This window comes from Crassostrea angulata, chromosome 8 (genome assembly GCF_025612915.1).
Source record: "Crassostrea angulata isolate pt1a10 chromosome 8, ASM2561291v2, whole genome shotgun sequence".
In the NCBI taxonomy this organism is placed as follows: Eukaryota; Metazoa; Mollusca; class Bivalvia; order Ostreida; family Ostreidae; genus Magallana; species Magallana angulata.
The window spans coordinates 9,181,421-9,208,492 of NC_069118.1; the positions used below are offsets into that span (position 1 = coordinate 9,181,421).

At 34.6% G+C, this 27,072-nt stretch overlaps 3 protein-coding genes across 3 annotated transcripts; 2 read left to right on the forward strand and 1 right to left on the reverse strand.

Moving 5' to 3' along the window:
* Positions 1 to 1,338: 1,338 nt before the first annotated feature.
* Positions 1,339 to 8,421, forward strand: LOC128160273 (centrosomal protein of 83 kDa-like). The gene is given in 13 exon segments (XM_052823567.1): positions 1,339 to 1,361; positions 1,363 to 1,447; positions 1,984 to 2,204; positions 2,348 to 2,498; positions 2,745 to 2,969; positions 3,098 to 3,346; positions 3,723 to 3,969; positions 4,201 to 4,345; positions 4,735 to 4,884; positions 5,007 to 5,370; positions 5,721 to 5,821; positions 5,966 to 6,158; positions 7,371 to 8,421. Coding segments are annotated over 13 exon segments (2,433 nt in total). The 3' UTR covers positions 7,650 to 8,421.
* Positions 8,422 to 8,919: 498 nt separating this feature from the next.
* Positions 8,920 to 17,271, reverse strand: LOC128159892 (vezatin-like). The gene is made up of 14 exons (XM_052823110.1): positions 17,133 to 17,271; positions 16,622 to 16,733; positions 15,599 to 15,721; positions 15,413 to 15,511; positions 14,342 to 14,490; positions 13,837 to 14,130; positions 13,539 to 13,688; positions 12,694 to 12,844; positions 12,434 to 12,509; positions 11,747 to 11,954; positions 11,347 to 11,537; positions 11,153 to 11,259; positions 10,717 to 10,797; positions 8,920 to 10,222 (listed from the first exon to the last, which is right to left on the reverse strand). The coding sequence occupies exons 2-14, from the start codon at positions 16,664 to 16,666 to the stop codon at positions 9,569 to 9,571; spliced, it is 2,328 nt and encodes a 775-aa protein (XP_052679070.1). The 5' UTR covers positions 16,667 to 16,733; positions 17,133 to 17,271; the 3' UTR covers positions 8,920 to 9,568.
* Positions 17,181 to 21,394, forward strand: LOC128159893 (caspase-7-like). The gene is made up of 4 exons (XM_052823111.1): positions 17,181 to 17,478; positions 17,698 to 17,915; positions 19,068 to 19,188; positions 19,769 to 21,394. The coding sequence occupies exons 1-4, from the start codon at positions 17,181 to 17,183 to the stop codon at positions 20,101 to 20,103; spliced, it is 972 nt and encodes a 323-aa protein (XP_052679071.1). The 3' UTR covers positions 20,104 to 21,394.
* Positions 21,395 to 27,072: the final 5,678 nt, after the last annotated feature.

Below are 27,072 nucleotides of genomic sequence, written 5' to 3' on the forward strand. Positions count from 1 at the left end.
TTTCCAAAATCATGAAATTCCTAATCCGTCGGGGGGGGGGGGGGGGGGGGGGGGGGGCTAGTATCTTCTGAATCTAACTTCTCAATCTTTCAAGGTAAATGAGGAACGATAATCTTTCCTGCGAAAAAAAGTGGGGGGGCTGAACCCTCTATCATGCTATGTTTCTAATGGTTAGGTATAACTTTGCAAAAAAAGTGGGGGGGCTAAGCCCCCCCTAGCCCCCCCCGGTTCCGACGCCTATGTAAGCAAAACAAAGACATGTAAAAAAAAAAAAAAAAAAAAAAAAAAAAAAAGTAGTTTTTAGTTTCGTGTATAATCGTAACTTGTAATTTAATTTGATAAAAATAAAATTCAGTAAACGACACGTACAATTACATATCATTGAGGAATACAAAACCATGCAATTACTTTTTGTGGGAAATTTCATCGATAGCACCGAAAAATAGCGCCATACGATACAAAATCGATTGTTCGTGTTATCATAGCAAAAGACACTGGAAATTGTAAAAATACATGTAATACTTTTAAAAAGCTGTGCTACATGCAGTATAACATTGTGCTTCATTGTGCTTCTAATTGAGCTCTTGTACATGTGATTCTTTAATGTTTAAATATTACACTATCTATTATTTCACTATGCTCATTACATTTTTTCCAGGCGGACTGAACAGTTAAAGACTGATTTCCACTTCTTGAATTTGGAACTGAAGATTTTGAGAGATTTTTTTAAATTATATATGCGTCTAGATAGTGCCTGTTTGAGTAATAAGTGAAGTCGTAGAACTTGCATATTGATTTTATTTTTAATGACTATCTCTGAACCGATATGGGTCACTCTCCTAGCTGAACGCGTTCCTTTCCTGTACAATGGGGTTTTTAAGCCCCTTTTCCTTTTACATTTCATTAATAAGTTGGCTATATAATTATATGAAATATAACTTGAAATTTTGGTAGTTAAAAGTGTAAGATATATAATTACTTGAGCTCACTTTTATCAACCCATATTTAATTATTAATCTTGCATTAACTACAACATATAACGTTGATTAATTTTAGTTATTCTAAATTATCAATGAAACTTAATCAGTAATTAGCAATTTATTGTGATTTTTCGATGATAATTAATTAGCATACACGCATGCATTGTTTTACGTTTAATGACAATGCATGTGTTCTGACATGTTTTCCAATTCACAATGGCAAAGTCAACATGGCAATTAACTGATTAAACTGTTAAATTCAGGTGTTTAAATAGCCTTGTATACATATTCATACGTGCATGTGAATAAAAACCTCTATATGTGCTGTAACATCAGACGATAATGATTTTTTTATAAAATGGAAACTTTCGTAGAGACAAAATCATCCGTCAAAAGCCAGGATCAATGATAAAACGTTTAAAAAGATAAAACTCGACGAATATTACACCACGATGGACGACGATAGGGTACGTTGATCTCTTATTTCGGAAATACCGTTTTATGTTCAGAGTTTAGTTTTTGCAGTGAAGAACGCATGCGTGAAAGTTTGTTGTCATTCGAAAAGGAAATGATGTGAGACTGATAACTGTATGTGTTTGTCAATTTTTGCATATACTTTTTACTTTAAAGTGATTTTATGTTGAATTGACAAATATATTTAGAAAAGATAGCGTAGGAAATTGCATCTACCGGCTGCAGGTATTTCAGAAATAAAGTTTGCTGCAAGCCGGGAAATGTGTCTAAACTTGCAAGACAATGACTGTCATTCGGTATAATTAATGTTATGAATGTTCATTCAATCTTTCATTGTACGTTTTTTCTTATTGGTTACATAGCATTTTTTATGTAATGCCGATATTAATTAGAGGCACAGAGAAACAAAAATATGATAGTGAACATAGTTATTATTCCATAGATATAATGTTCAACTATCTAGTACAGTAGTATGGCAGGTGAATGGAGAAATATATTATTATCTTGAAGCAATTTGATTTTTCAACAGGATTTAGTTCAAGATACTGACAGTGTGAAGATGGCCAGCACAAGCTTTCAGGGGAGCTCTGGCCGCAATGTGACAGGTCTTCCTCCTGTTGCACCTAACTTGGCATCCTCTCTACCTCAGCTCACATCAGAGACAGAATTACAAAAGTTGCTCGCAGATGAACGCATGCGGAGTCAGATGCACAAGACAAATTATGAACAGCTAAAAGAGGAACACAAACGGTTTGAATTTCTTTATTATGATATTCGTAGAATTTTTAATGCAGTTATGCTACACATGACCCTGCAAGGCAAAGTGATACATTTCTTAAATCCTACTTTCTAGACAGGAAGGTACATTGCAATAAACTTGTTTTACCTTTCAGGCTACAAGATGAGTTTGGACATTTGGAGGAAGAAATCAAAAGAACCGTGGAAGAGAGTAAGATTGTACAGGAGAAGTATAAGACCATGTATGAACAGGCGCGAAGAGAACTTGGGGAGAAAAGTGCTCAGTTGGAGGAAATTCGCACCAGTGTAAGCCTATTTTATTTTTTATTTCTCTGTCTCAGATTTGATGACTATTACAAAGTAGACATCAAGTTTTAAGGACACAGAATAAGTATCAAGTAAGAGATAATTTGCAAGAAAAATGTTTTTGGGGTTAAGAATTGTTGCAGATAACATCATAAAACTGTGGGTTTCAAATTTAGCACTTCTAAATTTCTTTTTTGTCTGTTGTTTGACAAATTAATCCATAATATAATGATTTTATTATAACAGGTGGTCACTCCACAAAGGCTTGAAATAATTCGTACACAAGCCACAGAAGAAATCTCCAAGATGTACAAAGAGCGCTTCCACAAACAGGAACAAGAAGTGGAGGAGTATCGCATGCTGTGTAACCAGCTGAAGCACACGCTGGCCTTCACTCAGTCGGAGTACGAGACACAAAAGGCAGAATACCAGAGGATAGTTGAGGAGTATAAACTAAGTGCTGAGGCAGAGGTAATTTGGAATTAAGGTTCTACCATAATAAAACACAGACATGCTTTTCAAAACTAGATGATGTATTTGGAACAAATGTATACATATTTGCTTTTTCCCATTATTTAATTTCTGACCATGAATTTAAGGTGACAAATCTACGTAAAGAAAGGGAGACAACCATCACAAAGGTTCGCGAGGAGAGTAGCCAGGATGCGGAGCGTGTGCGGATTCTTCAGAAAGAGAACGCACAGCTTCTGTTAAAACTAAAGACTCTGACTCTAGAGCTGGAGGAGATTCACGCTCAAAGGGAGAAGCAGGGCTTTGAGACGGACAACATTACTCGAGTCCAGGGCAAGCAAATCACAGAGCTCTCAGCTACCATCAAGTCTCTGGAGGTAAAGCTTATCATTGATTACTAATTAAACATCACTTTTTTCTCCTTCACTACTGCTATAGCCCTTACAGGCCCTTTTCAATGATTCTAACTTTCCAAGACTTCCAACTTAAAATATAAAACATGAATTGAGACCAATAGAAATGTACCTTGTAGTTTATAATAATGTCTTGCAATGTTATTCATGTAACATTCATTTCATGAGATGAGTTGGTTGATGACTTGATAATGCATGTATTTACTGGCAGAAAACATATTCCATGTGTACTACTCATATTTTACATTTTATGTAACACATGATCAGTTGTCCTAGTCTTTCTTTTATTACATGTATTAACAACTATTAATTAACAAGTGGAGGTAATTTTCGTTAACAGACTGAAAGAGAGTCTCTGCGCCATCAGCGGGATCAGTTACAGAGGGACCTGGCCCTGACCGGAGACACACACAACAAGCTGACCGGTCAGATCCACGACCTGGAGAAAGAGAACGCCATCTGTAGGGGAAAGGTGGAGGAAATCACGCACAAAAACAAAGTAGACCTCACCAACCTCAAAATGGAGATGTTGAAGCAGCGAGGGGAGTTGGAGAGGGAGAGAGACAAGTTACTGAATGTGGTGGATGGTAGGTGTCAGACAGAAAATCTGTATATTAAATCATGTACTAAAGTTTTAGTTCATGTTAACTGCACATTGCCTGTTACAGTAAATGTATATGTATGTGTTTGTTACTCAGAATAAAAATTCTATATAAAAGATGTCCATATAAAGTCTACTTGGTTTAATATATTATTATGTAAGGATCAGAGGATCATCCTCTTTTTCAATATTGTTATATTGATATTTTATAAAACAGACCTACAGACCAAGCTAGAGATCAGCAAACACAAGAGTGACCAGCAGGCTCGGGCCCTGGTGGAGAAAGAGAGGGATGCTGTCCGTAGGGTGCAGGCCGCCAGGGAGGAGGAGTTTGTCAAACTGACCAAAGTCGAGAGTGAAAAGTAAGTCAACAGTGCTATGTTTATGTTAGCTGTCAAACTGACAAAAAAAAAAAATAGACCATGATTATTGATAATTATCATAATAGAACTGATTAGAGATGGAGAGATAAGGATGGCAACTGTGGCTATGTAAGCTATCAATCATATACTATTTTAAGTTAACTGACAAAGTCAAGAGCACAAATTAGAGTCAACAGTAGTGATGTTGGACCAAATATAGATAGTACATGTACATGAATATTTACTCTGTAAAATATGTGCCGCATACATGTATGCATAAATATATAACTTTGAATTTTACTGGTATGTTTTTACTTATGAAAAACATTCCTTATTATATGATGAATGCTATATACCATATTTGTACATAAAATTTTTTTTATTTAAAGGCTGGCTTTGGAGACCAAACTGCAGGAAATGGACAGGCGAAAGATTGATCAAGAAGCATACAAACATGCAGAGAAAGAGAAAATGGAGGATCGAATCCGAGCAACAAATGACGCAAAGGAAGCGGCAGAGCGTGAACTTCTAGTCCTAAAGTAGGTCAAGGTTATGCAAATTATTATGTAGCTGGTACATTTTCAGAATAATGTTAATTCTATAATGTTTTTATATGTACTGTGTATATTATTATATTTGATATATATATTTATTATTGCAGAAGCAAAGTTGATCATCATAACTCTCTACAGAACCAGTTAGAACGTGAACGCAGTGAAAACTCAGACTTAAAAAGTAAAATTTCGAGATTAGAAACTGAAGTTAATGCATACCTCGGAAATGAACATGATATGACGGATGATAATTTACGTCTGAGAAATCAAGTAGAGTTACTAAAGGAGGAAATCAAACTGACCAAGTCTCAGTTAAAGAAAGTGCAGGACAATCATGACATTATCTTGATGCAGCAAAAATCAGCATTCACTGAGGAGAAAGCCCAAGTGGACCATAGGCTACAGGAGTTACACGGACAGCTGAAGGAACTGCATGGGAAGTACCAGAGGGCACTCACAGCCTATAAAAAGGTAAGTGGTCTTTATCATGGTTGGACACTTGTCTGAAGTTATTATTTGAATCTGTTATTTGCTTTTAGCCTGGACTAGTTAAAAAGTTTTCAAAATAACTGTCATTATCTTTTAAACAACATTATTGCATTTAATCTGACAGAGTCTGTTATTCCTGTTAGAGATTTAAAATCTGATTTTTCACAAATAATTGTTGGCGTTAGTGATTCTCTTCCTAATACATGTAATAGAAATGTGGATCCATAACTGGATTGAGATATTTGGTGTTGATTAACACCTGGTCTTTGTAATTCTAAGATTTACCAGACCTGCCAGCTTGTTTAAAATGTCAGTTAATTTTTACTTTTCAGTACAAGAAGAAAAGTATACATGTGGTGGAAAGATTAAAAGACAAAGTAGAAATTTTGGAAGCCAAGAATGTAGAAATTGAATTAGAAAAGAAGGCTCTACAGTGAGTGAATTTTGATACCATCAATTAACCATTCAATTATTAATCCATTTGATACTCAACATTGACAATACAACCATTTTGCATTTAACTGCCACTGATTAATGGTAATTGGTTTTAAAATGGTGTTATCTCTGACCTTCACAGAGCCTGTGTACCTCAGGATATGTATAGCAAGCTGAAGAAACAGTGGAAGGACCTACAAAGGCGCCACAATGAGTATAAGAAGGTCCTTCTGTCCAGCGTATTCCCCGTCACCATCGGAGACATGTCCTTCGCCAACGTCACAATGCCGGCAGATCTGACCTTCCTACCGGGCAACATCAGCTACACTGAACAGGTACGCACAACAAAGGTGTTCAAGGGCTAGCTTAGTGTTGATAGTTTTAATAGAAGAACACAGCAGTCTTTCATTTTCATGTTGTTGATTGTTAATTCATATAATCTTAATATATTTGTACATGTAGTAGACTCATAATACTCTCTTATGTTTGTTATTGATTGAAGGACAAATTCATGTAGTATCATTTTGTTGTTTTATATTTGACTTTTCCCCCGACTGTTACAGCATTAGTAAAACATGACTCCATCATAGCTAGAGGTACAGTAGTTTCTTGGTATTTATAGTTGTACTCAGGAAAGTCCTCGCTTACCCTTCAGCAAATTCCCCCCAAAATTGATAATCACTGCCTGCTGTTTTCTTTCGCATGAAGATGTTGTCATTTTTGGCTGGGCAAGCTTCAGATTTTCCTGTGCATTGGTTATCAAAAGTAGAACAAAGATTAATCAAATATTCACAGATTGCAAGTAGATTTAAAAGAAATACTAAATGATAGAATACAGCATTTAAAAATAAATCAAACTTTGGACACTATGTTACGTACTAAAAAAAAAGATAAATATAACCGTGCACACTGTACTAAGTTTAACAACTTAAGTTTTGGATTTATACTGGCATATTATTTCATTCACTCAACATAATTGATTGTATATACAATAATTCAAAAAGGTCACTTTAAATTCCGCTAGTTAGGAATGTTGCTTAATCTTGCTCCGACTTTGATCTCTGTGTTGTATACTTGTTGTACTGTTACTGTCTTCCATGTTATGTCTTTTTGTTCATTATTTATTTTTGTCTTTTACTTGGGCTTGTTTATATAAATGTATTGAGCTACCTACTCTTGCATTTTTATCTTGATGTGATATTTATTGGAAAATGGAAAATACTGAAGATAAACTTTGATATATTTAAACATTCTCTAATAATGTAACAATAAATACAGCCTACATTTGTTTGTTATACAATAGTCATGTACATGTAGATTAACTTTTGAAAATTTTTGTGTATGCAAATTATTGCATTACAAAGAAAATTATCTGATTAATTCACATGCACTAGTTTTTGCTTCGGAAGTGTACACCAATAGTACTATAATTATAATACTATTTGGTAAACTGTATAGCAGATACAAGTGGATGTAGATTATTTACTATACCAAGGTATACAGAATGATCAGAACAACCATTAGAGATAAATTTTATGTGTTTGTAGGAGAGAAAGCATCAGGAGGACTTGCGACTTCTAAAGCAGAGGCTTGACCGGGTGGACGACAACCAGCGGAAACAGTTGGACGAGCTGCAGGAGATCGCCAGCAGTACCTTCCGTGGGACGTTCCCGGACCTGGACGAGAAGATCGGGGAGCGGATCGTAGAGGAGAAGATTGTGGAGACAGAGACTGTGATAGAACATGAAAGGATTGTGAAAGATGTCAGTGTGGAGGAACATTTGGAGGAAAGCATGGAAAAAGCCGACCCGGAGAAGTCCAGTTGATGACGGGGTCAGGGGTCGTCAGTCTAATTCATACTCAGTTACTGCTGTAACAGTGTCATGGTTGTATAAACGCAGGAAACACGGCTTTTACCACATCACATGTATGCCAGTGCTATAATTACAATGGTGAAATTGATTTTCATAATTTACTCCTCGGTGAAAGGAAATTTTTTAATCTGGACAAGATTTAAAATGTCTTAATCATCAATTGTCACTCCATGCCTTGGTTGGCAGTCATTAAGGAGATGGTACATGTGTTTAATATTCCTGCCATTTGATAATTACAGGCCACCTGATTACAGATGTTATATTTATACCAGTAACTCTCTTCTCTAGCTGTGATATGGACCTAGTGGATATTTTCTCTTGATATATACATGTATTCATGCCAGTTATTTTTTGTTATTTGATACTGAGCTCTTCTTTATCTCCCTGTGCCTTGATGTAGACTAAGCTAACAACCAGTAGGTGGATAATGTAGCAGCAACGAGGTGCTTTGATGCATGTTGTAATTAGCACTGGATGAAACATTCAGCTGATCTGTAGTGGTACAATTTCTATAATGTGTAGTTCAGTAGTTTTCATTTATATTTTTATACAAGTCATATATCCGTAAGGTAATGTTAATTCTATCTTTATACATTTTACACAAATTTCAACTTATTCATCCCTCATAAAGAACTGTTGTTTCTGGTACATGGAGATTGCGAGTTCAGTAGATTTGTTGTTGTCTGATATTTTATTACGAGAATAAATTATTTATGATGATCTATCTCTGTTTTCTATTACATGCTTGTAAAGCCATTGATAAAATGCTGCATCATAATATTAAGATGTTCAGAACATGATTTGTCTGACAGTGTGTGAAAAATGAACTATTTATGCACAGGCATATTTTATAACTAAATTGGCAGATAATATTTTTCACATCAAAGAATGCCTGTCAAGATGGAGCATGTTGATAACTTCAAATTTCTCAGTGGGTAGGTAGAGTTATGTAAGATTGTCATGGTACATCTACCTCTAATGAATCCCATTTTCTGCTGGTTACGAGATAAAATGGGGTGAAAATTGAAAACATTTACATACAGAGACACACGATTGGTCTAAACATAAGTACATGTACAAGTAGTCTTTTGCAAAAATTTAAAGCACCAAATAATTTTTTAATGTCATCAGATTTGCAAAAAATAAAATGGTCAGTTCAGTCATTGTGTCTCAATGGAGTATGTGTTACTCATTACTGTCCAAATATAAACAACTATAAATAAGCATTTTAAAAATTTTATTTATTGATTGCACAATCCCATATCTACGACTCAGCAGTTACAAACATGGCCCTCTAAAAGCAGAAACACCAGAGGCATGTTCAGCTAATCGGGTGCACAAGGGTTCTCACTAAAATTCCAAGCACTTGCTGAACATGTTTCTGTTACAGATGAATATTTTTTCACAGCTGAAAAGACTTTTAAATATAGGTAATTCCATCCCTCAAAGACATTCATCATTTCAAATTTGTTGAATGTTAGCGGAAGGTATTCTGTCTTTTAGCTACATGCATCGCAACAAATCCTTTTTCAATCTTTGATTTAAGACATATAACTACTAGTATTTGTATTTTGAGGACTAGCCCTCTATTGTCTTGTCCTCTGACTTAGACATATAATGACCAATATTTGTATTTAAAGGACAAGTCCTTTATTGTCTTGTCCTCTGACTTGGACATATGACCAGTATTTGTATTTTGAGGCCTGGCACTTTTTTGTTTGGTTCCTATGACTTAGACATACACACGTAAGTACTAGTATTTACATTACAAGGATTAGTCCTCCATCATCTGGTATTTGTATTTTGATTACCAGCCCACCTTTTGGTCCTCTGAATTAAACATTTAACAACCAGTATATGTATTTTGAGGACTAGCCTTCTATCGTCTGGTCCTCCGACTGATCTGAGTCTGACTCACTGTCCCCAAACGTGTCCTCAGTGAGTCCAAACTCACGTGATCTGGCAACAGCCATGGCTGCCAGATTGGAGGAAAACTGGAAGCTAGGACTGTGAACAGGGAGAATTCCGTCCCTAGGGACAGAATGGGGGAAATTCCCCAGTGAACAGTGTACAGAGTCTTCCTCAGACCCTGTGGTAAAAAGTCTACCTTCACTCTGATTGTCTCCTTCTGGGTCAGGCTTTTGTCCACTTTCAGATTTAGTATCATCAGCTTCACTTTTGAACTGTTCAGGAGTTGTTCTATTATATTTTTCACCATTCATACAGTCATTATCTGTATCAAGCTCCTTCTTTTCGTTCTCTAAACATACATGTACACTCTCCTGTTCTGAGTTACACAACCTTTTTGGGTAATCTTCTGGAGTAGACCTTGTCTCTTGACAGTCCTCTCTCCTCACAGAACTCTCTAACTTCCTGTCCCCAGTAGTTTCGGGGGACACTGGGCCATACTTCCTCTCCTGGGCGATTCTCTCCCTCCTCCCCATCTCCTCTGCCCTCACAGAAATCACTGACTTCAGCTCAGTCAGGAGGCGAAGGGCTTCCTGTTTCTCCCTCTTCTTTCTCTCCTGCAATATTTGATTAAACAAACTTTAAGATTACTTACTTATAAATAAATCACACATGTACATATGAAAGTTGACCAACATTTCATTAATGATAGATGAATGTTTGATAAATTATTCAATTACAGTGTAATTCAATTGTGCTGATTTATTTCTTTACACACATATTTCCTCAAATCAACTACACATTTACTCAAATCAACTACCTGGTAGTGGATTTATAGATTCTACCAATCAAAATGATTTGCTGTGTATCTGTATTAGAATGCTGTAATTTTCCACTGTAGTCATACTCCTTTCTTATTATTGGTAAATACATGTACATGTAAGCAGTATACAGTTAAAATGCATTTTCAGAGCTTGTTGCACAATATAAGCATTAACATGACATCCTCTTACTATAGGTATATACATTGAATAAATACTTACATTCAACTTTTTTAATTAAAGAACTAAACAATAGTCCAAAAATGTACAGTAAGAACCAGTGTGGGTACCTTTTCCTCTGGGGTGAGATACTCGTCCCAGCTGTAATCAGGGTCAGTGTCCACCTCCTCATCAATATAAGCCTCAAACACCTGTAATAGGTAAGTGTTAAATAATCAACTACCTAATCACATGCATTACTCTATAAACTTTAAAACTTCATAATTATCTACCAGAGAATATGTATATTTAATTTCAATAAATGAAAGTCAGTGAAGAAACTTCTACTGATCAATGCAATTCCACTGCATAATTCGTATTACTCAGTCTGGTAATTTTCTTGTATCAAAATAGCAAATAACAATAAATCCAGGCTAAGCTATAAAGTCAAACTTACTATTTGTAGCAATATTTTCATAGATTTTCTGTAAATAAATCATGACAGAAAATGTCCAGACACAAGAAGAGAGCATCACACATTTTGCTGTAAGGTTGTGTTTTACAAACCTCATCCTCTATGATGGGTGGACCAGTGTTGAATAGGTCTACAGGGGGCACATCCATGGGGATCTGGGTGTGAACTGTCTGCTTCTCTCCCTCATTTGTCCTCTCAGCTGGAGATAAATAAAAGGATAATATCAAATGCAATAAAAAAACAAGTTAAGGAGTATCCAATCTACCGTTAAATTACATAAAAATACCTGGAATTGGTTGATATTTATACAACTTTTGAAGGCGTTCCAGTCCTTCTTCCCAGCATCCTTTGCTGGCCAGCAGTTCCTGTTTGATTTGGTCCAGTAGACTGTCCATTGGTTCACTGCTGGTCAGCTTGTCCATAGTATTTGTGTCCTGATTGGGTGAATGTTTCAGAAGGACTGATAACTTTCTGACCCTGGAAGGAAAATAAACATATCATGATGTTTCCAGTTTGTAACTGCATTTACTAATAACCTTTTATTCAAATCCTTCCCATGTCAAAATTTCAAAAAAATTATACACTGGAGAGCCAAAATGAATTGGTCATGGACAAGCAAATTCCTTCAACATAATCATATACTGTACTATAATAAATATGACCATCATATTGTAGCCTCAGAGTACCTTAATAAAGCTGCCTGTAGATGAAGGTCAAGGCTGTGAACTGCTATGTCAAGGTCATTCATTTTGCTGAGGTCTTGTTTTGGGGGTAGTGTTTCTGAGGGTGATGTCACACTGTTGTAATAGCCATACAGAGTCTCCAGCTCCTTAGTACACTGCTGGTACCTCTCCTGTACACCCTGGGTAATCAGTGGATCACTGCCATGGGACTCTGTCAATCATCAAGGGAACCATTATATCGCTTCATGAAGAGAAGATTAGTGACTGGATGCTTACATTAACAAAACAAGGCTCTACTTGCATTAGGATTACCCCAGTGCTATAGTAATGCTTCAGTTATATATGTGTACTACATGAACTGGTATTCAAGTATTACATGAATAACTTTAATAATAATAATAGCTCCAGTAAGGAATCAAAAGATAAAACAGCTCTACATCCAGTTTTTAGTGTAGAACATTGACAAAAGTATCTTTTTTATATATATTATGTAAAAACATCCTTTTGTTATTACATGTACAAATATTGCAAATATTCCAGAATGCAATCTTAATAAACTATGTGCCAAAAATGTAAATTACCAGTATATGTCAAAAATGCAATTAGATTTTCACAGAACTACAACTTTAAGATGACTGGAATCATTGGATACCTGATAATTGATACATGTAGGGATAAAACGAGACTTACCCAGAGACTGAAGAACTCGGAGGACTACACTTCTACACAGCTCAGAATACTGCATCTTACAGACCTGGTTAACTCCCTGTAAAAACAAACAGAAAGAGTGACATCCAGAGAAGGAAAATAAAATAAAAACTAAAACGTGTACTTACTTATTCCCAAACAGACTTGAGAGCCAAAGTCTGACTTAAGATGATGAATTAGATCATCTAATACACTGGTATTCTGGGGAGTTTCTTTAAAATACTTTTTTAAAAAATAGTTACCTTTATGGCTGACACAGAGAACCCATCTGTGACATTTTCCAGTTCTTTTTGAGATTCTTGGTTGTCTCCCTTCACCTGTAGACAAGGACCATACTCCTCAAGGGAAATGTGGGCCAAGAAATTAATGGACTTGTCAGCTGATATAGGGCTCCTGGGTCAAAATATAAAATATATATAAAATATATTTACATTAAGCAGAGAAAAAGCACTACCTATTCATTAGGCATAAGCATAACAGTTTCATTATGCTAGAGATTCTTGAAAAGGTTGTGTTTTTATCTGAAAGCATTTGTATTGGTTGTGCACAATACACACAAACTTCTCTTAATATTTAAAAAATTTTAAAACTCAATCAATTGTAAAATTTTAATTACAAGGACTTTGTCATACTTAACAAAGCAATCTATTCACACGAGGCATGTGAATAGGTACATACAGTACCTATATTACCCTGCCTATGTTGAAAATCTTGAGATTTTATTGGTTGTGAGGAATACTTTTTCAGACAATGTTATGCTGACTACCAGGATTGATTAGTTCATAGTATTCTCTAATTATGAATTATTGTAACTGACTTACTATCAATTCAATATATCTTTTACAAGTGATCACACACATAATAAGAAGGCTCATAACTGACATCTGATTGGCTTTCCAATGCCATGACAATGCCGATTTTTGCAAGGACCCAGCCCATACATCGTTATTTCTCTTTTACTCTTTTAAGCATCAACATAACTAGCATATACAGGGTATGCAATGAAAATTCAACCATATGGATTATTATCAGCTGTGGGTTCAGTCAGTTACTATAAAACACTTTCTAGCTCATTACAGTCCTTTACCTTGCTATGAGCTGGCTTGTCCAGTCTTTAGTGGCTATCAAACAGTCTCTACACAGGATAAACAGCTGGGCTCTCAACTGTGGACACTGCCTCTGATATCCCAGCATTCCATTTTGTTCAATTCGACTCAGTGGACTTTTATGGCTAACTCTGTCCAAGATCAAATCAAGCAGTATAGAATATGATAAAATGTATGCTTTTTACAGGATGTTAATCAAACATATCCATTACCCAGTAATCAAACCAAAAACAAGATAAGTTTATTACATATGTATCAAGAAAGAATAGATTTACTCACAAGGTAAATCCCCTCGCCACAAGCTCTGTCTCCTGAATAAGCCGTAAACATTTAGACGTCCATCTAAAGAAGTCCTCTCCAGCCCCTAACATCTCTGTTACTTCCTGTACAGAGCCCTCTAGTGACCATTTGTACCAGGCAAGGTACAAAGCCTTGCCAATCAGATACAGGAAATACACGGCAGTTAATACTGACACAGCATCTGTCATCTGTTTGTATTTCCAAGGATAAGCTGGCCACATAAGTCTTCCATAGAAATACGATGTAAGGAGCGGGATACCAAACATAAGAATACTACAAAATGAGTATTGTTGCTTAGAGGAGCCAGTATTAGTCATCCAGTACTTGTGATCACTTGTTATTTGTCAAGATCATATTAAACCTACTTTATTGAATTTGGTATACTGAGAACTTTTTTTCTACCATAATTCAAGAACTCATTTAGAAATACTCTGCCTTTAAGTGCCTTAATATAGATTATGTATTAAATACCCCCAGTACCTACATTTTGGAAACTAGGGCAGGGTCTTGTCTCCCTTGCAGGTACTCTGTCTGCCTCTGCCCAGAGAAATGTTTCAAGTAATTTTTATCCTCTTCCTCCAGCGCTTTGTGATGTAGTGACTTCTCCAGTATACAGTCTCTGTAGAACAATTTCTTCAAGCAAAAAATATAAAAATATATTTATAAACAAAAATTTGAAAGTTTTGATTTTCAACTCTTCTTGAAAACTTTGAAAATAGTTATTTGATTATCATTACTGTTGTACAGTACAACAATGTATACAACAAGTGAAGGTTTACAAGAAAAAAAAATACAAATTAAGAACTACCGGTAAACAAAATGTTAAAACAGCCAACATTGCCAACATAATTTCTTGATCAACATAATTATACACCAACAATATTTAATTATAATAGTCTGTGGTAGATCAGGATTTCATTTTTATTTATTATTAGTAGTAGTCCGATCCCAAAGTGATTTAATTCTATTACTTTGGTAACGCCCACTTTATATGATAGCCAATAACTTTAATGACAGTTGTCTTTGTTCTATTTTCCGTATATAAAGTCGTGTAAGTCCTTATTTGACAAGGGAGATGGCTGGTTTTGCTAGCTACTTTTTCTCCAGATAGAGGGAGGGAGAAAGATGGTTTCGCTAGATATATTTCTCCTGAGTCCCCTTCTCATCTATCTCTTTAGGGTTGGGGGATTTTAAGTACTTGATATAGACTTGTTTGTTCTCATTTTGTTATAATAAATTTATAAAGGGTTGCTAATCTTGGTTTTCATTAACTTTAAACTTAGTTTATTATATCTGGTTTATCTATATTGAGAGTAAAGTCGTTTACGTATTTAGATATTAGTAAAGTTTATTTCTTAATGTAGAGGTCAAATTCAGTCTCAAAACAAAAATAAACACAATGCGAAGTACTGATAAAAACCTATACGGCACTGAACTGCTACAAGTCTATCAATATTTGACTTTGTGTATCCTTTGTTTAATTCCAATGTCTAATACATGTACATCTCCTAAATTCACATTTTCAATTTTTGAAATACTGATTAACTATACTTACTATTTCATTCACTTCTGATTTCAAATGGATTAATCCCAGTAAAATGGAAACAATGCTTGAAAAACATCCTGCACATTTCGTAAACACACCTGAACCTGCCTAAAAAATACAAAAGTTTTGGGTACTTAAATTACCATGTAAAGAAAAAAAAAAACAAATATGGGTAAAAAAAGAAATTCCACTCACCAAATCTTGCTGAGAAATATGGATTGTCCTCTTTTGTACATTGTCCTTTTCACTCAAGACTGTTTTCTCTGATGAAATGTTTTCTACTCCTGATTCGATTAAATGCTGATAAAGTGGGGAATTCTGGACAGAAAATAACATCCATTTACAGCCTTGTATTGTTGAATTAACATAATAAAGGTATTGAACATTTATTCATTTATGGCATCCATTTGGATATAAACATTTTTTATTCTATAATACATATTCATGATTTCTCATGACTGTCCAGTAACATTGAACAACCATACAAGCATTCAAACCTAAGGTATTTAGTGCCGGAGATATTTTAAAAAGACCCCTGGCAACATTTATAGAAGGCCCCACTTTCCTAAATGAATGTGTCCATTTACTTCATTATCCTTAACCCATTAAGAGTAAAGTATGCAGCACATCTTACTCATGAATCCAGAGAAGTCTGACTTTTGTAAGACATCAATGGACATTGTTGCAATTTAAAATCCCAGGGGGTTGAATTTTGACGAACGTGAAATCGAAAAATAGTACATTCATCAAAGCAAATCTGAATAGAAAAAAGGATAAGATAACTATTTTTTTTTTTTTTTTTTTTTTTTGTGAGTGAATATTTTATTGGCTCAACAATTATGGTACATATATTTTTTGAACATAATTCAAAAAGTTTCACAATAGAATAAATGATAAATAGCATGGAAACAGATCAATATACGAGTACTTTGGACATGGAGCTAAAATATTAACATGGATCTAAAATATACATGTATCTTAGTTTTTAACATGGTAGAAAGCATTGATCAGCAATCTTCAAACAATCAAGACAATCCATATAATACTGAAAGACTACAGTTTATAAGTTAACTAATATTGGCTGCCATAATTCGTAAAAAATGAGCATTCGATTCTTCGAACAAAGATAATTTTCTTTCGCATGAAGTTTGTTTCTTAGAAAATAACTATTTTCTTGCTATGAAATACAACCGAACAGTTTAGATATGAAGATAATACCTCAAAGAGAACATCTTCATCACTGGCATCAGTATCACACTCCATGATATTTTTATTCGATGTTGATCTTGAGCTAAATTCCCTGTTTGTTTTCACTCATCAAGAAGCGTTTCTTCGAATAAGATGTGGAAAAATAAAAATTAAAGTGAGACTCGGTAGAAAACATTTTACCGGAACCTACTCTACTTTCACTTTCTCTAGTGTAAACCAGATTACTTCGATATTTGGGTGGAAGAAAGGTTAGACAGATTTCATAGGTTTTTTAACGATGTTTCTTTATTTTGTTACTTTTGAGTTTTAGTTTGCAAAAATGATATGTAACTGTTATGGTTTTTTCAGTCACACAATTCATTTCAAGCACTAACGTTATAACCAGATAACAGTTGTACAGTAAGCTTTTTTGAATGAATATACAGGTCCCTGAATAATTATAGTTAAAATATTGACAAATGCATGTACACTTCTTTATTCTGAATGCAAATAAATGCAAAATGGTTGTTAGAATCTTCACCTGTATTTTAATTTTTAGCCGAGAAGAAAGTCTGAAGATCTGAATGTGATGGCGAATCCTGTGAATATTTCCCAGGAGAGATGGAATTCAGAGACATATTTAACAATTCCTAAGGAAAAAGGCTGCCTCTGTCGACCAGTTATTATCGACATCAGGAAGACATATTTTGGAATTTTTCCTAAAGAGCGTGACTCGGCATCTCGAGATGTGGATCTCCTAAAGAGGACTTTTAAACAGCTGGGTTTCCTGGAGCCTCACATTATCAGCACACTTGACCCAGATTCTGATAAATATGATCATCCTTTATATTCAGTGGAAAATCTTAAAAGGAAGTTGGTCAGCATAGGTAAAATTAGTTTTTCTTTCTTAAATCATTGCATGCTTTTATTTCTATCAATGGGACTAGCTTATACATGCATGAATGTATAGAACTCAAAATGGTATTGCAATAAACAATAATTATATTTACAATATTTCTATTAATGAACTGCGATACGTTGGTTGCCATTATAATTGCGCAGCCCAATTATACTTTTCCTCTTATACTTTTTAAATTTTTTTCCAGCAAGAAGTCCAGAGTTTACCAGTGATGCAGAAATATTTCTCCTTGTTGTTTTAGCTTTTGGGGAATATGGATATTTTTATTTACCCAATTATCCAATCAGCAATTTTCAGCAGAGAGAACCAATACCAGCCAAATTTTCCACAACTCTCTTGATGTCACATTTTAATGGAAACAACTGCCGTAATTTGGCTCTGAAACCCAAAATATTTCTTGTCCAGGTATAAGAAAATACATGTAAATTAAGCATAATAAGAAATTGACTAAATCATTTATTTAACATGTCATTGATCAGTTTTCAACAAGCTAATTTTTTTTTGTAAGTTCAAAATCAACAGGACATATTTTTTTCACTGACCTACTGCATGTGTACATGTATTTCAATATACATAGTGTATATAGTTATACATTACATGTATTGTGAAGCCTCAATACTGTATAGATTCTTAATTAAACGTGAAGAATTAAAATCAGTGTAAAATCACAAGATGCAACCCTCGCAAATTTTAAAATCTCACTATTATTTTTTGAGAGTTGAGAACTATAAGAAATAAGGAGAAAAAATTGGCTTTCTCGTTTTTATATTCTTGCAATTTGATGTGTGTACTACCTTTCCTAAATATTGCACAAATATTGACCTGTTTCCTGATGTAGGCTCCCAAATGATTACCCTGCAGTTGCTTCCACCTTAATCTATCCCAGCTACTCCCACACTGCACAGAGCTGAAGGAGGTGGAATGAACAACAAATTACCCTCAGCATCTGACAATTTTAAATCTATATTTCTGGCCAGAAACCATCATTTAGAAAACAAAAAACCCATAGCTTTTAGCTTTAAAAGTTTGGACATTTTTTTTTTATATCTAATAGTATATACTGAGCTCCTTATCTCAAGGAAGTTATTATAGCATGAATATGTCCATACTCAAGCAGCCCTCTTAAGAACCAAGCCTGTCCTCTATAAACTTTTTTAAAGTTTGGGAAAATTATTTCCTAAAGATTTTTATTTTGAGTTGATCTTCTTCATTTGCTTAGCTAGGGTATGTTCCTCTATGTGCCTTTCTTATCCAGGAAAAATCTTCAAAGTACATTTATTTAAGCATGCACTGATATTAGATAAAAATTTATTGTCATCACAGGTTTACTTGGGCAGAATGCATGTTAATCAAGTTTAACATTTCTTTATTACCGTATAATTAATTTGATTGCATATTTAATGGTTCACTGTAAATTACAGTTTTTCTTTTTTTCTTTTTTTTTTGGTATCAAATTGCTATGAACATTTCAATAAAACATGCATATCAAGCTGTTGATTTACAGAGTCTTTTCATTATAAGCGTGTTTGCTATAACCATGTTTTACTGTATTTACAGACCTGCAATGCTCAGCTGGCCCAGAAGGACAGGTCTTTGTTTATGGATGGAATCTCCCCACCTCCTCTAGCTACAGTCCCTATAGAGGCGGATCTTCTACTTTATCATTCAGAAGTTTCAGGTTAAAAAATTATGATTATTGTTGCTTATTACATTGGTTATAACTAAAAATAAAATGTTTTGCATGGGCTCAATTACGAAAGATAAATACAAGTAGTGCAACTCACAAAATCAATTTATCTCAAAGTTTTTTCACGTGGGACAGATTTTATACATAACATGTGTATTGTAAAAGCTTTCACCATGTGATTTATCAAGGATCTTGCCATTAGTTTACTCTCTTTGTAATTAATTTTGTATATTCCAAGATTTCTAAGTGACATATCGGTCCAATGGTCAGGGTGTAATTCTATTATGTATAACATTGTATTATACTATACTTATGACATATACTCCTGCCACTCTAATAAAATATTTACTTACTGTAATGAAGTTATAATTAAATGTTTAATGTACATTTGATAAGTAAAAATGGTGCAGTCTTTTATGACTTTCTGATCTTGGGCTACAGTCTTCAATTGGATGCTTTAATGTAGTTAAAGTGTCTGTTACACAACAGTTTAATTTAGGTCAGTTATATACCTGTCCAATTATTATTTGGTAAATTCCTTTAATAAGACAGCATGCATATATTGTTTTAGGTGGATATACCAGCAAAATGAAGAAAGAAACCAGAGAGAATCTTGGATCAGTCATTGACCAGGGAGATAGGAATGGGGGTGGGGATGAGAGGGAGACCCAGGCCTGTCAGTTTGTGTATACCTTGTACAAGGAGGTAGAGGCATTGGCTGGCCAGCAGAAGGATTTTGAGTTGACTGATTTAATCCTGGGAGTGAACAGATCCCTAATGGAGTTCATTGATAAGGAACATTACAGGTCTGATGAAGACAACAAGCCATGGACCATAGAGCCAATGATTCCAATCTGTGTGGACCAGCTGACCAAAAGATTGGTGCTCAGAACAAACCTAGGCTAATATGTGATCATGATTGGTCTTCCGAGTGTTTACACTACCTGTCAAAATTATGCATTGTCCAACAACTATTGAATTTGAATTTGAACAGATTTTATTATGCAAGTATATAATTACATAAATGGATTAGGCAGCAGGCAATGCCTATGTAAGCCTTTTCCATAAACTATTGCCTGCAAACACTGTTGCTGAGAACAAACCCTGGCTTACATGTAATTATCGGTCTTTTTGAGTGTTTACAAAATCTGCCAAAATTTCTTTGCAAAAATTGTTACATTACAGCATTGCCTACAAACAATTGGTGCTGAGAATGAATCTTGGCTTAGATGTAATCTATGGTCTCTTCATGGTTTACAAAACCTGCAAATCGTACTTCAATCAAAACTGCTTTACCAAACTATTCCCTTACAAACAAATACCTAATCCTGTAATTATAATCTGAAAGGAACAGATGTTGAATTGTAAATGTCAAATTTCATTTATTTATATTTTTTATCAAAATGCATTAAAATAAGAAATATTTGTTTCTAACCAAGTTTGTCGATAAATATATGAAATATATATTTTTATATTTCCTTACATTTTTGTTGAAAAACACTAATTAATGTCATATTCATACAATTCAGTGAGCGAGATTGTTTTATCAACAAATATTTTTATTTAAGAGTTTTGAAAGAATTACCCGGTATTAGTGAAGAAAAAACTTTTTTTTTTATTTTTCAAAATGTTTATATTGGTAACTTGTATACAACTCTATGCAATTTATTAGAAAATGAATTAAATCACACAATTTTATCTGATGTCAAGACTTTTTATACATACGTATATCTAGTATATATCTATATAATGAGAGTCTCTTATGACCCCTTATAAATGGATATTTTGATTTTAATTTATTTGCACATGTATTAAATTTATAACTCTTGAGAAAGTTTTATTTTCATAAAAAATGTGTAGTCCAAGAAAGATAATAAACAGAAAAAAATTTGTTCCATCCGCAATTTTTGTTTCTATAAGTAAATAAAAATGTACAATTTTGTCTGGTTCAGAATGAATTACAAATTCTTTAACGTCATATATTACCATTAAATGCAAACAAATGAGACAAATCCCAAATCAACTCTTGTATAAAATAAAAAATCAATCCACCATGGTCACTCATAAAAATATGTTGGGAGGCAAGTTGAATCTTGATATTAATTAATATAGTTCTTCATTAATATATATTTGTACAAGCCATCCTTATTACATGTACTTGTATTGGATTTTAATAAATTGTTTTTAAAAAATGCAAGATTTGTTTTTAATATTTATATTAAACATTTGAAACAGATATACTTTAGTTGCAGTACATTATAGAGGTGGAAATACAGAAACAAAATTCCCTTGGGCCAAAAAGAAACACTTTTTAAATGTTTAAATGGGGCACGTGACTTCAGGATATTGTAACTTATTAGGTTTATTACTAATAACATAACTAGTAACAATAATATTACCTAATAAGTGTTTTGTTTTCCCAAGGACTTTAAAGTGAGACTATCACTGGTATTTACAAAGAGTGATGATCTACGCAAATCGTTGTAAAAGTGACATTTCATCCAATTTTTGTACACAAACTCTTTAAAATTCTCATTCTCACCTTTCCAATACACTTTTAAAATCTTCGCGGCACTTTTGTTCACTTTCATTGTTTTGTTGTTATTTGCTTTATCATTCAAAACTTTAAAATCTGGTTCATTTTTAGGTCACCTGAGTCACTCAGGTGACCTATTGCAATTGGTCTTCGTCCGTCGTCGTGCGTCGTGCGTCTGTGCGTCGTGCGTTAACAATTTTACATTTTTAACTTCTTCTTGAAAACTACCAGCCAATCGTTACCATTTTTGGTGTGAAGCATCTCTATGGTAAGAAGAATCTAAATTGTGAAATTCATGGCTCTACCACCCTTGGGGTGCCACGGGCGGGGCCAAATATGCAAAAAAAGCCAAATTTTCAAAAATCTTCTTCTCTACTCCCACGCATGTGAGGAAAAAACCAGTTGCATGGTTATGATGTCCATGAAGCCCTCTACCAAAATTGTGAAATTTATGGCCCCAGGATCAGGGGTTCTGGCTCTAGGGTGGGGCCAATATGGCCATATAGTAAAATGTATTAAATCTTAGAAAGTCTTCTTCTTTACTACCATATAAGTTTTAAAAAAACTAAATGCATGATTATGATGTCCATGAAGCCCTCTACCTAAATTGTGAAATTTATGACCCCTGGGTCAGGGGTCCAGGATCTAGGGTGGGGCCAATATGGCCAAATAGTAAAAATGTATTAAATCTTAGAAAATCTTCTTCTCTACTTCCATATATATTTGTTAAAAACTAAATGCATGATTATGATGTCCATGAGGCCCTCTATCAAAATTGTGAAATTCATGACCCCTGGGTCAGGGGTTCAGGCTCTAGGGTGGGGCCAATGTGGCCAAATAGTCAAATGTATTAAATCTTAGAAAATCTTCTTCTCTACTTCCATATATATTTGTTAAAAACTAAATGCATGATTATGATGTCCATGAGGCCCTCTACCAAAATTGTAAAATTTATGACCCCTGGGTCAGGGGTTCAGGCTCTAGGGGGGGGGGGGCAATATTGCCATATAATAAAACTGTTTTAAATCTTAAAAATCTTCTTCTCTACTCCCACACATGTGAGCAAAAAACTGAATACATGGTTATGATGTCCATGAGGGCCTCTACTAAGATTGTGAAATTCATGACCCCTTTGTTAGGTGTTCAGGCTCTAGGGTGGGGCCAGTATGGCCATATAGTAAAACTGTTTTCAATCTTAAAAAAATTTTCTTCTCTACTCCCACACATGTGGGCAAAAAACTGAATACATGGTTATGATATCCATGAGGGCCTCTACTAAAATTGTGAAATTCATGACCCCTTTGTTAGGTGTTCAGGCTCTTGGATGGGACCAATATGGCCATATAGTAAAACTGTTTTAAATCTTAAAAAATCTTCTACTCCCACACATGTGGGCAAAAAACTGAATACATGGTTATGATATCCACAATCTCCTTTACCTTAATTGTGAAATTCATGGCCCCTTGGTCAGGGGTTCAGGACATATAATTTTCTTCTCTATTCTCACACATCTGTATTAAAACAAGAGGCCCATGGGCCACATCGCTCACCTGCACAGCAGTTCCTTGTAACATTACATTTCGTAGCATATGCTTTTTCTATTTTAAACATTGAACCCCTTTCTGTGGACCCAGTAATGGTCCGAGGTTTATGGTTGGCTTGAACAACATAAATAGTAACATAGGAATGAAAATATGTAGCACTGCGGTGGGACCGCACGTACACAACCTGAAAAACTGAACGTAGAAGAGTTCCACTTCAAGAGGGATAACTCTCAGACTGTACAGAACATTAAGAAAGATAACTCTTGGTTCCACTACATTAGAGTTTACACAATTTGAGGATCCTTGCATAGTAATCTCACAAACTGTAGCATTATAGTTCTCGAGAAGAACTTTTTAAAAACATTTTCAATATATCTTTCTATGTTAAACTTTGAACCCCTTTTGGGGCCACAGTATTAGTCCAGTGCTAAAGTTTTAATTATTTGGAATCTACATTATTTAAGGATGCTTGCATAGTTATCTCACAAGCTGAAGCATTATAGTTCCCTAGAAAAAGATTTTTCAACATTTTCCCTCTATATTTCTATGCTAAACTTTGAACACCTCTTGGGGCCCCAGTATTAGATTGAGGTCACGGCTTTTATAATTTCGAATCTACACTATTTGAGGGTGCTTACGTAGTTATCTGACAAATTGATGCATTGTAGTTCTCGAAAAGAAGATTTTTAAACATTTTCCATATATACCGGTACTTCTACATTTAACTTTAAACCCATCTTGGGTCCCTAGTATTAGTCCAGGGGTCACTATTTTAAAACTGTCGAACCTTCATTATCCAAGGTTGTATGCATGATAGTAATCTCACAAATTGAAGCATTGTAGTTCTCGAGAAGAAGATTTTTTAACCTGTTACCTTTATATTTCTATAATAAACTTTGACCCCATCTTGGGGCCCCATTATTGGTCCGGGGGTCACGATTTTACGAATTAGGAATCTACATAAGCGAAGGATGCATGCATAGATATTCCACTAACTAAAACATTGTAGTTCTTGAGAAGAAAATTTTTAAACTTTTCCTTTGTTTTTTAAAATGTTTAAATTTTGAACCCCTCTTGGTGCCCATCAATTGTCCGGGAGTTACAATTTTTTGAATCTACATTATTTAAGGATGTACATGTATGCATAGTATTATCCCAAACAGTTGCACCATGGTTCTTGAGAAGATTTTAAAACATTTTCCTATATATGTTAAAATCTAAACCCCTCCTGGGGCCCCACTTTTGTTCGGGGGTCACGATTTTTACAATCTTCACTATATATACAACCTTTTGTGTATGTATTGGCATTTTTGGTGAAGTGGTTCTTGAGAAGAAAATTTTTAAACATCTTTCATATGTAGTTCTATGTTAAATTTTGATCCCCGCCTGGGGCCCCAGTTTTGGTCCGAGGGTCACGATTTTTACAATTTAGAATCTTCATTATACATACAAGCTTTTGTGTAAATATTGGCATTTCTGTTGCAGTGGTTCTTGAGAAGAAGATTTTTTAAACATTTTCCTATGTATTTCTATGTTAAACTTTGAACCCCGCCTGGGGCCCCAGTTTTGGTCCGAGGGTCACGATTTTTACAATTTAGAATCTTCACTATATATACAAGCTTTTGTGTATGTATTGGCATTTCTGGTGCAGTGGTTCTTGAGAAGAAGAATTTTAAAACATTTTCCTATGTATTTCTATGTTAAACTTTGAACCCCGCCTGGGGCCCAAGTTTTGGTCCGAGGGTCACAATTTTTACAATTTAGAATCTTCACTATATATACAAGCTTTTGTGTAAATATTGGCATTTCTGGTGCAGTGGTTCTTGAGAAGAAGGTTTTTTAAACATTTTCCTATGTATTTCTATGTTAAACTTTGAACCCCGCCTGGGGCCCCAGTTTTGGTCCGAGTGTCACGATTTTTACAATTTAGAATCTTCACTTTGTATGCAAGCTTTTGTGTAAATATTGGCATTCCTGGTGCAGTGGTTCTTGAGAAGAAGATTTTTAAACATTTTCCTATGTATTTCTATGTTAAACGTTGAACCCCGCCTGGGGCCCCAGTTTTGGTCCGAGGGTCACGATTTTTACAATTTAGAATCTTCACTATGTATACAAGCTTTTGTGTAAATATTGGCATTTCTGGTGCAGTGGTTCTTGAGAAGAAGATTTTTAAAACATTTTCCTATGTATTTCTATGTTAAACTTTGAACCCAGCCTGGGGCCCCAGTTTTGGTCCGAGGGTCACGATTTTTACAATTTAGAATCTTCACTATATATACAAGCTTTTGTGTAAATATTGGCATTTCTGGTGCAGTGGTTCTTGAGAAGAAGATTTTTAAAGACATGCACCCTATACTCACTGTTTCGCAATTATCTCCCTTTTGAAAAGGGCTGTGCCCTTTATTTTAACAATTTATAATCCCCTTTCCATAAGGATGCTTTGTACCAAATTTGGTTAAATTTGGCCCAGTGGTTTTTGAGAAGAAGTTGAAAATGTGAAAAGTTTACAGACGGACGGACAGACAGACAGACGGACGGACGGACGGACGACGGACAACGGGTGATCAGAAAAGCTCACTTGAACCTTCGGTTCAGGTGAGCTAAAAACTGACTAATAATTATGTTTACCAGGAAGTCCTCTACTGAAATTTTAATTTTCATGTCCCCTCAAGGATGGGTTTTGACTCTAGGACAGGGCCAAAATGGATGTATAGATGTCAATGCATATAAAGTATAAAAATTATCTGCTTTACTCCCACACACCTGAAAGGAAAACTGAATTCATGATTTTGTAGACCAGATCTTAGTTTTTCACCAAAATTATAGGTTTCACAGTTCTATTTGAAATGTGGTCGTCATTACAAATTTATAATTTTTCTACTCCATTATGAAACCTAATTGATTAGATGCATATATGAAGCTCCGTGACAAGTTTGTGTATGGGATGTATGCTACTCAGGTGACCGTTAAGGCCAATTGGCCTCTTGTTGTTGTTGTATTCTTAAAAACCACATTACTTAGAAAACAACAAAGTACAAACAAAGCAAATTGATACATGAGCTGTATAAATGTATTCTTTATATTTAAATGTAAGAACAATCAGTTTCTATATACTCCACAATCGTATCCTGACGTCATGGGTTTCTGATCGTCAAACTCTAAACGCTACCCCTAATGATTGCCTCTCTAGTTTTTTTTTTTGTTGTTTTTTTTTTATTCATTTTCAATACAAATACATCTATACCATCATTCACACCACACCACTCCCACACAGATTGGGAAAGTAAATGTAAAAATAATAATACAATAATGATAGGGTCTTACTACACATTATGCCACGTCAAAGAGGCATACCCATCTTGACCATTTCTTTTGGTAAAATCTATTTTCCAACATTAGTTTCTCTGAGGAATAGTAATTTTGTAAATATTTCACAATATTCTCAAATGCAATATTAGCAGATTTTCTGGATTGACTAAAGATATGTCTCTTAACTAACATGATAATTAGGTTTATAGCTAAGTATTTCTTTTCTGGAACACCAAAAATAACAGTTTTGGCATCAAATACAATTCTTTCACCAGACTTTCTAAAAATCCAATCAGACATTAATAACCATATCCGAAAAATAGATGGACAGTAAAAGAAGAGATGTGTAATTGTTTCTGGTTCTAAAAAACATATTGAACATAGTGGGGAATTTTTAATTTTACACATGTGTAGTATTTTGTTAGTACCTAGTATTCTGTGGATAATTCTATAGTTAAACCATATCAGTCCTGAATCTTTTGTGGC

Coding starts and splice junctions, on each gene's coding strand:
- LOC128159892 (XM_052823110.1), bottom strand. CDS start 16,666: ATGGAGTGTGATACTGATGCCAGTGATGAAGATGTTCTCTTTGAG. Junction 15,722..16,621: donor ATGAAGATGTTCTCTTTGAG/GTATTATCTTCA, acceptor TTTTCTGTCCAG/AATTCCCCACTTTATCAGCA. Junction 10,223..10,716: donor ATCTCACCCCAGAGGAAAAG/GTACCCACACTG, acceptor CAAATATTGCAG/GAGAGAAAGAAGAGGGAGAA.
- LOC128159893 (XM_052823111.1), top strand. CDS start 17,181: ATGGCGAATCCTGTGAATATTTCCCAGGAGAGATGGAATTCAGAGACA. Junction 17,479..17,697: donor AAGGAAGTTGGTCAGCATAG/GTAAAATTAGTT, acceptor ATTTTTTTCCAG/CAAGAAGTCCAGAGTTTACC. Junction 17,916..19,067: donor CCAAAATATTTCTTGTCCAG/GTATAAGAAAAT, acceptor CTGTATTTACAG/ACCTGCAATGCTCAGCTGGC.